Source organism: Pinus tabuliformis, chromosome X, assembly GCF_031772625.1.
Source record: "Pinus tabuliformis cultivar Carrire ecotype Pingquan chromosome X, CPIR1, whole genome shotgun sequence".
Lineage (NCBI taxonomy): Eukaryota > Viridiplantae > Streptophyta > Pinopsida > Pinales > Pinaceae > Pinus > Pinus tabuliformis.
Window position 1 is genome coordinate 522,785,095 of NC_142308.1, and position 12,670 is coordinate 522,797,764.

At 38.6% G+C, this 12,670-nt stretch overlaps 1 protein-coding gene across 1 annotated transcript; it reads left to right on the forward strand.

The window, feature by feature from the left end:
• The first annotated feature begins 620 nt into the window (after positions 1 to 620).
• LOC149140990 (putative pentatricopeptide repeat-containing protein At5g65820) lies at positions 621 to 3,396 on the forward strand. The gene has a single exon (XM_089449419.1). It carries the CDS (start codon positions 864 to 866, stop codon positions 3,102 to 3,104), a length of 2,241 nt encoding a protein of 746 aa, XP_089305545.1. The 5' UTR covers positions 621 to 863; the 3' UTR covers positions 3,105 to 3,396.
• Positions 3,397 to 12,670: the final 9,274 nt, after the last annotated feature.

Below are 12,670 nucleotides of genomic sequence, written 5' to 3' on the forward strand. Positions count from 1 at the left end.
AGCCCAAAAAGAGTTTGAGTGGTTTTCCAGTCTCATAACTCTGCCTCTCTACACCTATTTTGAAAAGCATAAACTGCAACTGACCTGGCTTCTCAATAGACAAGTTAAGACGTCTTTCATAAATATAACCTACATTTGAAAATAAATGAATAAAAATAACCTATTCAACTTAAAAAAAATATATTTAGTTATGAGAAAAAGTTTTTCAGCGTAAATCACATGATAGATCATTTGTCGACGCGTTTTGAACCAACCAATGTGGTTCATCGTCAGGACAAGTTGAAGAATCAGATCCAGGCTGCATGTTAAATAGTTAGAGCAGAACCTATAATGGCTATAATTAACCAGACACCTATAACGGTTATATTTGACCAGGTAACGTCTATATTTAACTGGAGGTTAGACCTCCTAACAATTATATTTGACTAGGAAACGGCTAGATAAAAACACATAACTATATTTAAATAAAAATAAATATTTAATTAGTTTAAGCAAATAAGTAATTATTAAATTAATAATAACCATTTAAAAATATATTTATTAACTATTTAATTTATATGAATGTGATACTACCATCCCATTATTCCATTATTCACAAATAATAACAGTAATCAAGATTACTTCCAATGCCGCGGGGAAATATTCGATAGTTTGGATAGTTTTGCACAAGTCGATGTGATGGCTTCACGGCATTGAAATAAAAACGCTTCTTTTCAAGGAAATCGAAGACATTTTATCGTCAATGGCAGCAAATGACATCCATTTCTTTCAGAGCACTTCAGCGAGGTTTTCGTGGTTGGCTTGACAATAGTTAACTCACAATCTAAGTGCCCTCATGCGGTTCACAAGAGGAAGCTGCAGATATGATGCAGTACAGAGCTTCCCTCTGCCCTTCGCGCGAAGGAAAACCATTAAGGCTGCTCTCAATATACCATATCCTTTCCATCTTGAAATCTTCCTCTCATGCCAAACCAATTGCAAATACTACAGATGAATGCTGCTACAATTCCATTCTCAAGCCACCCTCTAGTCCAACAATCAATGATGAATTTTCCAATCAACACGACATACCATCACGAGCTTTGTTCTCCTTAACAGGCTTGTGGAAGCAACCCAGGAAAACGTGCGCTTTTCAATCTAGTTACTTTTCAAATCAAGTGGGTACGTCCCAGAACAGCAAGCGGAGCACTGCTAGTTTCTCCCTCATTAGTTACGGTAATGCTGTAAACGAAAGTGTCGAGACAAAAACAGCAAAACCGGAAGGAAAAGAGAGAGATCTTGGAGCTGTCAAGGGTGCAGGAGAAGACCAGACAATGGAGGAGAACATCCATCAAAGGTTGGATACTCTGATTGATACAAAAACAAGGAAATTGGTCTCCAAAAGGGCTGCAAAAAAAGGTAATTTTAGGTCTAGTTCGGATGAAGTATTGACAGATTTAGAAAAGGTCTATACTGTTATCATGAAATTCCATAATAACATTAATATGGTAGAAATGGCCTTAGATAAGTGTGGGGTGAGTGTGACCCCTGAACTTGTAGTGCAAGTGTTAAACCGATGCGGTGCCGCTGGGAACCCAGCTTTCAGATTCTTTATATGGGCTGGTAAGAAGCCTGGATACATTCATACCAATGAGGCATACAATATTATGATCAATATCATGGGCAGAATGACCCAATTTGAAACGGTTTGGGCAATGCTGGAAGAAATGAGGAAGACTGACCCTTCTCTGATCACACCTGAGACCTTTATTATTATGATGAGGAGGTTTGCAGCAGCAAGAATGGTACAGAAAGCCATAGATGTTTTGGATGAGATGCCCAAGTTCGGCTGTGAACCCGATGCACATACATTTTGCGCTCTGCTGGATGCTCTCTGTAAACATGGTAAGGTCCAAGAGGCTATAGCTTTGTTTGGAGACATGAAAATCAGGTTCCCACCCAATTTGAAGAATTATACAGTTCTGCTCAACGGGCTGTGCACGACAGGAAGGCTGAAGGAAGCCCATTCCATGTTGGATGAAATGGTGGAGTTGGGGTTTGAGCCAGACTTGGTGGTTTACAACACGCTTCTCAATGGGTATGCCAAGGCAGGGAAAATAGGTGAAGCTTTTGACTTGTTGAATGAGATGAAGAACAGGGGATGTCCACCCAATACAGCATCGTATACAAACTTGATCCATGCTCTTTGCACGGAAGAAAGATTAGAAGAAGCCTCAAGGCTCTTTAAAGATATGAAACGAAATGGTTGCTTTCCAGATGTGGTGTCTTATACGACCTTGATCAATGGTTTTTGCAAATTAAGGAAATTAGATCAAGGTTACCAGCTTTTGGATGATATGGTCCAACAACGCTGTGTTCCCAATCAATTGACTTATTCTTGTCTTCTTAGAGAACACGAAAGACGGGAGGAACTGAAAGAAGCTCTGGACCTTTTACAAGAAATGTCAGAGAATGGTTGTGATCCAGATCTTAGCATTTACAATATATTGCTTAGGCTCTCTTGCAAGTTAGGGAAATTAAATGAGGCCTCGACTATCTGGAATAAGATGATCAACGATGGCATCAGCCCCAATCTTGATACTTACACTATATTTATACATGGACTTCACAACCAAGATAATTTAGCAGATGCTTGCAAATATTTTAAGGAAATGGTTGGGAAAGGTGTTCTTCCTGCACCCCAATATGGCACCCTTAAAGCCCTATTGAATACGCTTTTGAGAGCAGGGAAATTTGAGGTGGCTGCTGATATTTGGGATTGTATGAAAAAACATGGTTCCCATATCAATATCTTCGCTTACACAATCTGGATACAGGCGTTGTGTTCAAACGGCCAGGTCAAGGAAGCTTGCAGTTACTGTGCTGATATGATAGAGGATGGATTGCTGCCTCGGCCTAGTACTTACCAAATGATCATGAAAGGACTTCGAAAATTATATAACAGGTGCATTGCTGATGATCTTAGGGCAAGGATTAGAAAACTGATATCTGAGAAGAATCTAAGCTTTAAGAGCTTTGCAACACAGGGTGTCAGAAAGTCCACAGTAAAAAGAAAATCAAGAAAAAGAGGTGGAAGGACAAGGTCAAATGAAAAACAGAAATGACTCAGACGGGGATGAGATGATTCACATAAGCTCCTACGTGCTTTACTCCACAGAGAGAAGCTTATGATGCCAAGCTGAAGGCCTTAACCACTTCCTTAAAGGTTGCAATTGCACGTGGCGTTGACTATTTCTTGCAATTTCTGAACTTAACTAATGGTGGAGTTGTAGATGTTGTGAATTTTTCATTGCTGCCTGCATTTTCAATAAAATTTTGCTATGTGCTTTCTATCTTTGTTGGGGGATTTTAAATTGCCCGTGGGTTTATTCAGATTTACAATATTCTTCTTGATTATTCAAATTCTTTTAAGTATATGTCAACAAGAATAGAGGATTAAATGTTTGCTAATTGAAACTTTTACATAACTTTTCTCACATTTTCAATTACTACTTGTATGATCTATGAACAGTAACATCGATTGGTGGATCTGAAGGGGTATAATTTTCTCACCTCCACAATAATTACAAGTTGCATGTAAAAGACTTGGAGGTGCTGAATACCTTTGACTACATGGCACATCAGAAGGTAATGATACACAAAAATTATGTGTTCAATCGAAGCTCTGGGGGAATGCTTAGAAAAACATTGTTTTTCAGCAGAGGTGGGGGTGGCATGCACCAAAGGAAGTGATAGGTGCTGTTAGTGCAGAATACCTTGCCAAGTTTGAGAATTTTGAGGAGAGTAAAGCTAGGGAAAAGGCTATCCAAGAAAAAATTCAAAGGAAGAAGGAAATTTTACAAGCCATGAAAGATGGTGGTATGATGCTTTTGAGATTCAAGACTCCTCTTCTATCCCTTCCACCAATGACCCTTTTCACTATGTTCCTCCTGCTCTTGGGCCTTATCATCAAGGCCAACAATCTAAAGGAAGAAAGAGGATGAACATCCAGAGTTATTTCAGAACCTCTGCCGCCAGTGCCTATGCTAATCCCACTTCCTCCCAACCAAGTCTAACTCAATGTCAACCCACTTTGGATGACCATTGGAAAAAGAATTGCAAAAAATCTTATTTTCAATACATTGCTAGATGGTGGTATGATGCAGATATTCCATTTAATCCTGCCTGCTCACCTCTTTACCAAGCTATGTGGGACTCCATTATAGTTGCAAGAAAGGGCTTCAAAGGCCCTAGTGTGCATAACTTGAGGAGAGCTTTTTTGCGAAAAGATATTTGTTCCATTGACGAGTATTTGGTTGAATATAGAGAGTCATGGGTCAAAAAACACTGTACAGCATGCCAAGTGCATCACAAAATACATTTGCAACCACTCATAGGTATTGAGCCTAATGAGGAAAAACACTGGGGGCAAAGAGCTTGTTAGGTCTGGAATTACGAGATTTGCAACTCGCTTGCTTACATTGCAATGTTTCAATTCTCAACAAAAAATCTTGCAAAAAATGTTTTCTTCTGATGAATGGACTTCATCTCGGTGGGCTTGTAGAAAAAATGGCAAAGACACCAAAAATAAAGTTTTTGACAATTATTTTTGGAAAAAGTTTGTAGAAATTGTGAAAATTACCGAGCCCCTTGTTAAGGTGCTACGGATGCTGGATGGGGAAAAATTGGCCATGGGCTACATGTATGAGGCTATAGATCAGGCAAATGAGTAGATACAGACAACTTACAAGGATAAATTAGCTATATATTGGCGTATTTGGGAGATCATTGATAATAAATGGAACAATCAACTCCATCATCCTATACATGCAGCTGGGTAATTCTTTGAACCCGAAGTATCATTATAAAGCTCGGCTAGGAGATGTGCAGGTTGGGGAGATCAAAGATGGGTTGTATGATTGCTTGGAGCGCATGGTCCATGTTGACCCTGCTGCATACACCTACCTATGAGTTAGTGAGAAAAGCTTTTAACCCCACAATGTGTGGTTGGTGGCAAGGAACTCAGAGAAGGGGCTGTCACACTAATCCCGACTCTCTCTGTTTGAGCTATCTCCTAGGTTAGCTAAGGGGGGTGGTCCCTAATGAAAAGTTAAGTTAAAAAGATGTGAGTTTCTAGGAAAATTGTTAGAGTTAAATAGATTATTTCTTTAAGATTTATAAACAAAAACTGAAATGAGCAATAACCATCATAAGATAAGCATGAAATACATAAACAACCAGTGCCTTCCAAGTATTTGCTCTTTAAGAAATGAAATTGTATTTTGCTTAAAATGAAGTGAAATGCTTTCAAATGGAAAGCCAAAATAACCCTGAAAAGTGAAACAATAAATTGTTAGCACAAGATATTATAAATGCTTTCAAGATGAATAAGTCTACAAATCAAAGCATGGAAACTATCTTGCTCAAAAGGATACAAAAATAACTCAAATGTTAGACCAAGATGACAACATGCAATTAAGTTTGCAATCCAAAATAATAGTACTTGAAAGTGAAATCAACCATTTATGACAATAAGTAAACCACAAGATGTGTCAATTTCCAAGTACAATAAAAAATAAACTTGTTGCAAAATTAAAAGGAATTACAATGCTTGCATCCAAAGTGCCTCTTGAAATAAGATTTGCATGTGAGACTTTAAACCATCAAGATAGCAAGAAATTTAAGAACTTTGCAAACAAAGCAAATATGATGGAATGAGTTCTTGGTTTATTTTATTAATTAGCGCTAAGGCAAAGTTACAATTGAACTCTAGTCCTCAGACCTCATTCTCGCCCAAATGTTTGGATCTCACAATGAGGAGTCAATAGAGGTAAAGGGTCTCTAAAAGTCTATTCAACCAACTTAAGTTGGAGGTAAGTTTTAATAAGGCTTGACGCTTTCCTATATTAAAATGCCTAGATGGAGTGCAAATTGTGTTAATTCTCCAAATTAAACTAATGCTTCATGCAAATGCTTCAAAGAGAAATAGTTTGCAAAACTTGAGAGCGCATGCATGTGGTAATTTAAATACAAGATTAGTAAAAATTTGCATGTGAAGTGAAATATATTGATTTTAAGCATGCACAATATGAAATTAAAAACTAGAAAGCTAAGAAAAAACTAAAAGCAAGATTAGGCCACCCACAAGAATCCCTCCTCTAAATGAGAAAAGGGGGTGCCATGGAAAAAATCCCAGACTCCCTCCAACAATTTTTTTAATATTTTATTAGCACTTAAACCGGGTAAAAATGCCTCTAAGAGGGCAGCTCACAATACGAGAGAGATCTTTACAAAGATGAGACTCCTAGACTCTCTCTCCAAAAAATATAACAACAAATTTGAAGATGGAAAAAACTCTCTAAAAGAGATTTACAAGGCTCAAAAGGCCCACGACCTAGATGAGTTTGCAACTCTCTCCCAAGTGCTTATGGCCTCCCTAGAAATCAGTCTTTGGACAGCATGAGGGGGTCCTGCATATACACGAGTGAGTTGTTTTCCAAAGTTTCTCCTCAGGCTCCTTGTTGCCCAAAGCTCAAGCCTATGGGCTGCAAAACACAAAAAAAAATACCAATTGTCAGTGTGAAATTAGGAAAAAGAAACTGAAATTAAACTTAGAACTTAATTTATAGAGTACTAGCTCAAGTAATGGGAGTGAATCCCCATACTTGCCTAGTTTTAGAAATGACTCTTGAATAGGAGATATAACTTTGAAAGGACTAGAACCGAAGAAGTATTTTGAATTTTAAATGGATGATCAAGTAGCTATAGACTAAGAAAATTCCCTTTTGCTCTTCGTTGGATGGAAAACTTGGAGCGAAAAAATGGTTGAGTCTTGGATTGTTGCGACTCTAGGAGTGAGTTGATCTAATTGAGATTTTTCTCACTTCGAGATGGATTCTTACACACAATACAAAAGATCTTTTCTACACACTTGAACACGTATTAGTTTGCACAAGATTAGAGCAATATAATGAATAAGATAAACCAAACATTCCTCCTAAAATGAATTGGCAAACTTATCCCTAGAATACTACTCTAAATCAATGATATGTGCAAGATATCTTGCACACATCAATCCAAGCAAGATGAAAAGCACAAACTAATATTAATTCAACTTGCAAAAGAAATTAAACATAATAGCAGTAGTATGAAAGGACATCACTTCATAATGCCAGTGGAACATCAGCCAGATAGCCCCAGAGTCTTGATTATATTAAGAAAGTATGCAAGTACAAAATGACAGAGTTTCCTCAAGCCCAATAGCTTATTACATGATACAAATGAGAGCTCAAGGTTATATTATATAGAACTATGAGAGCTAATCCCAATGTAGAAGTGATCAAACAAGCGGCATGAGGTGACAATCCCAAAAAGAAATTCGAATTTGTTGAATGGAGTTCCAATGCCAAGTGTAAAAATCGAATTCTGGCAAGTGGACATCATTTTCTTCTTCCCTTATGTGCCAAATTCGAATTTTATGATGGAATGAGAAGTGTATACGGGTGGTAACCCATGTGGGGACAATTTCCCACAAAAATCTCCTTCAAATATTTTCCCAAATCCTCCCAAATCCTCCCAGATGTGCATTACTTTCACAAATTCGAATTTCCAAGTAAACAACTTTCTCATTTAATGCTAGAAATTTGATTTTATTTGAGCACACGTCTTTTCCTAGATTTTAGGAGTCCACATCACCTTGGGACTTCAATTTAACTCCCCCATAATTTTCCACTTCATTTTCACAACATTTAGCATGTGTGGATATTTATTTTTCTCCATTTATTTAATTTTTGGCTTAATTAATTGCTAAATTTCCCACTAAACTTAGGAAAAGTGGGTTTTGAGAGTTCAAAACACATTATTAACTCCTCAAAGTGTGTCATAGTAGATAGTTGAGGGTGAAAGGTGTAATGTTGATTATTCATACCCCATACAACTTCTCTAGACTACACTTATTACAATTTAAATACAATTTTATTTGCAATTTTTGACTTGCGGGAAATCTAAAAAAATAAAAAATGACTATTTAGACCTAACCAAATTCCACGAAATTTTTTGTGTGATTTAGTCTGGTAATATAAATCGATTTTAGACACGAAGATGTGTTAGAGGCTCAACCTTCAAATCATCACTTTGGTTTTGGGGTAAAAAGTGAGTGAAAAAACTCAGAAAATTATCCGCCTCTGAAAAAGAAGGGATAATTAACCAGAAAAAAAAACACTTCAAGGTGTACTCATTTGCTGATCGAGTCCCAACATCTTAGGCCTGTTATAGCTCAAAAAATTCATCATTACTAGTATCACTTATTACAATTCCCCGCAGGGTGTGGAATCTGGGTACAAGAAAGATGATGAGAAGATAGAAGTAGAGTTAAGAAACTTTGTTGACTGATGATATCTGATGGTACAAGTGTCCTCTGGATCACTTGGGCATGGATTCTTCATATAATCATCAGGTGCCACTCCAGTGGTCAACAGTCCCTAACCATTCGACTAGTTGGAAATACATAAACAACTTACTCTTTTCATTATGGAAACAGGTACTTGTTACCGCTCAAACTAGTAGGGGTCTTAGGAAGGGATCCTATTGAACAACTACTAGGTCAATTGGCAACAATGGAGCAATAGCCCATTGTCACCTCAACGAAAACTCCCTTCTCTTCACATACTTTCATTGATGGGAGGAGTCCTGGTATGAGAGGAACCACAAGTAGGGATAGATAAATGTTAAGATACAAAGTGATTCCAAAAACCTATTCATAAGAGAGGCTCTCATAATGGCCTTGCTATAGAAACAAGATGGATGGCTCTCTTAGAAGGGCTATGAGGATACCTAGACCTAGGGTTTGAGGAGTGGTACCTGAAAAGAGGGGCCCAAGATCAAGGTATCCTAAAGAATGGGGTTTCTAAGTGATCTTTGTACAATTGAAGTTAGAAGGTAGCGGGACCACAAAGAAGCCTGAATGGGCCCAGACAAGGTTAAGGGTTTGGATTGGGGCAACCAATGGATGATCTTGACCAGGTTAGGGAGGAGAATAGGATCAAAGGAACTGAATTTCTCTTGGAATTTGAGTACAATGATCCAAATGAAGGCACTAACCAAAAGAAACCTAGGGAGAAAAACAGTATTTGAGCTAGGGCTTGCAATATCTTGGAATTCCACCGTCGGATTGAGCTCAAAGTTGGAGGACCTCTCAAGAAGACCCCAGTGCAGTTCTTGAAAAATTTTCAAGGATTTTTGATGGCTACAAATGATTTCGTGTGATGACCTAGGGAGCCTTCTAGGGTTAGGCCTTAGAAAGAAGAGGAGGTTAGGCCTTAGGACTAGACTAGTGCCTAGCCAATTGGGAGAATGGAGTCTAATGATTCAATGCTTAGTTAGTTTATACTTCTTGATGTTGAAAACAATGTCTTATCAAGTTAAATCATGAAGAATCACATACCCCTAGGACAATAATTCACCATACTTCACTATAATCACATGAAAAATCCCTCACTGTTGACACCTAATCTTCATGATTGGGGAATTTGTAAAATAAATAAATCAGGAATGTGAATAGTCATCGGAAGATGAACTGAACAATCACTCCTAATGTATAAAACAATAACATACCTATGGAATAAATATATCAATCAGTTTTTCTGCCTTTGGAGAGTTACTGCCTGGCCTGACATGGTATCAGAGGCAGTTCTAAAATTAGTTGTAACTCCCTTCATTTTTGCTACTATGGGCTGTACGCAGGCCTGAGCTCTGTCCTCAAACGCCTCTGTCGTTCTATCCACTGTTCTGCTCTGCCTCTGTCGTTCTGTCCACTGACATGCTGCGACTGTTCGACCTGCCGGATTCTGGTGAGCTGGTTCCGTTGAAAACTCACCTCTGACCATAACGCGCTGCCTTTTCCAGCGCTGCCTCTGCCGCAAGCTCATCTGCTATCCATTTCCTGTTGAATGCTGCGGCACCAAAGCTCTCAACAACCATTGTCTTGATACAATCTCTGTCTATTATCCCTCCGCCTTCCCAATACAAGGATCTGGTGTGCCGATGGTGATACTCCCGAGCAGGCACATACTCAACAAACTTGCCTCTCTTCAACGCAGTGGCAACATGAGTGTGGAACCAAGCCTTATACCACCATCCAATCTCATTAATCACATTCCCTTTGCGCGTTGCCTCTTCTCTTGAAGCATACCTGCCTGTTGTGATCACAGCGTTTGTGTCGTTGAAGATCATAGTTTCAACAAAATCAGGCACCTTTTCTTCGTAATCGTTTTGAGGGAGCTGAATACCCAAAGGCGCCTGTTGTCTAAGCACCAGAGTATGCCCTTGCGTTTTACAACGTTCATCGTTGTAAACTCCTCGGCCGTCAGAATATCCGCTTGTTGTCAGCCGGAGGCATTGAAGCTCACCCTGTTACACGGTTCCTTGAAAGAGCGTTACAGAGGAACGCCGCTTTTGATCTGAACGTGCCACCTAATTTGGAAGCATTGAAGCTTCCTTAAAGGAAGAAACGACAAATCAACAATAGGATAAGTCTCAAGGAATTGTTTACGCATAAGTGATTTTCGTTCTGGCCATAACCTATAAATCTGAAGAACGAACTTGAGATGCCCGACATTGCATCCGCTCAACACTGGATTTGTTAAGGTAGATAGTTCGGATTCTGACTGATAAGTTCTGTTGTGTTTGTCATCGCTTACGACCGTCAATCTAAGCTTTTGGGGCATGGATTTGGAACCGAAGATGAAGATGGCCCTAATGTGTTGCGTGGCTTGACTTGGTTGTCTTCCGACCGACTTTTACTTCTGTTGGTATAAACCGTTAGTCTGCGATGTTGGTTTTGGTAGTCTGTAACTTTCTGTTATCCACTGTCTAGTGATTGATGTGTGAACTAGTGCAATGGGGATACTTCAATATGATAAGCTGCAGGCTTCATTAAAAATTTTCGTATACTGAGATAGAGGAATACTCTGTTTGCTCAATACACAATTTGTATATTGATATGAATAGTTTATTTGTAACGAAGGTCTACAGTGATATGTAATATTGAAGTGATATGTACATAATAAATCCTGATACTTCTATCAAATATTAGAGGGATTTAAAAAAAAATATAGTGCATAAGGCTGTAACATAAAGAATTTTTTTTATCAGGAGAAGTATTTTTTTTACAGAATGCATTCAATCATCTCTATGGTAGGAATAGTTCTCATTGGCAAAGCGAACTATCCTGAATGGTCCCGGATGATAAAACACACCCTCATCTTCAATGAGTTGTGGAAAGGAGTGTGTGTCGGAGAAGGAGACAATGACCCAGTGCAGCCAACATCAGACAAAAAGCTCGTCATTTGGGAAAACAAGAACAACAAAGCCTATGCATTAATCGCAGCATCTGTAAATGAAGAAGTAAGTCGCCATATTTCATCATATTCAACTGCCTTTGAAGCTTTACAAAAACTGAAAGAACTCTATGACTCACATTCTGCATTTGAAGTTGTTCAGCTCATGATTAAACTCTTCACTCTTGAACTGAAAAATAATGATCCTCTTGCTCTTGCATCTGAAGTAAAATCCATAATGCATGATATCAAATCCACTAAGGTTGAGCTGGATATCCCTCTTATTGCTTTTCTCAAGGCACTCTATCCTACTTACTCCAATTATCTTGAGTCTTTACAAGCAAATGGAAATCTTAAAGATATAACCTTTGACTCTCTTGTGAAAAAGTTTGCTGAAAGAGAGAAAGCCTTTGGAAAGAAGACAGTCCCTGAATCTTCTGAAGAGACTGTTTGCCTTGCTCATAAAGAAAAGCATTCTGCTCAAGATTCTACAAGAGGAAGAGGTGGACGAAGAGGAAGAGGAAGATACTTCAGAGGCAGGGGGGGCAGACATTCTCAAGGAGAAAAAGCAGATCTGCATTGCATTCGCTGCAAACGAAATGGATCACATGATGCTTCTACATGCAAGCTACCATGGGACAAAATTGAGCAGAAAAGAAACCAGCAGAAAGGTAAAACTGATGATACAGACAAAGGTAAAGCACCTGAATCCGCTCACCATATTGAGGCACAATGTAACATTGGAGTAAATGAAGATTTGTTTAATGCTTCACTTGCTTCTTCGAAAAATGATTGGTTGCTTGATTCAGGAGCAACCTGTCATATGACTCATAGGAAAGATTTTTTTGAAGATTTCACTGACAATGTTGATGGAGCAGTATACTTTGCAGATCAGTCAAAAATCAAGCCATCAGGGCTTGGCACAATCAGGCTTAAACTGCCTGGTCTTCCAGACTTTCTTCTGGATCATGTTCTATATCTCCCACAGCTCAAGATAAACTTGCTGTCCTTGGTCCACATCCGCCAGCAAGGTCACTCCATTCATATGTTTGATGGCAAGCTTGAGGTAAGAAAAGCATCTGACCATTCACTTGTCATGAGGGGAATAGAAGAAGAAAGGCTTCTCAAACTGCAAGGAACCTCTGCTCATGCACAACATTTCTCATATATTTCTCATCATCAAGAAGGTACACTTCCATCAAGTTTATTATGGCATGCTAGATTTGGACATTTAAACTATGACAGTCTCCGCTTATTGAAGAAAAATGGTGTTTTTGGTTTGCCTACAATTCCTAGGAAACATAAGCAATGTGATGCTTGCATTCTAGGAAAGCATAGCAAACAGTCTTTTCATG

Excerpts from the sequence above, each read along its gene's own strand:
- LOC149140990 (XM_089449419.1), top strand. The coding sequence starts at position 864 with ATGATGCAGTACAGAGCTTCCCTCTGCCCTTCGCGCGAAGGAAAACCA.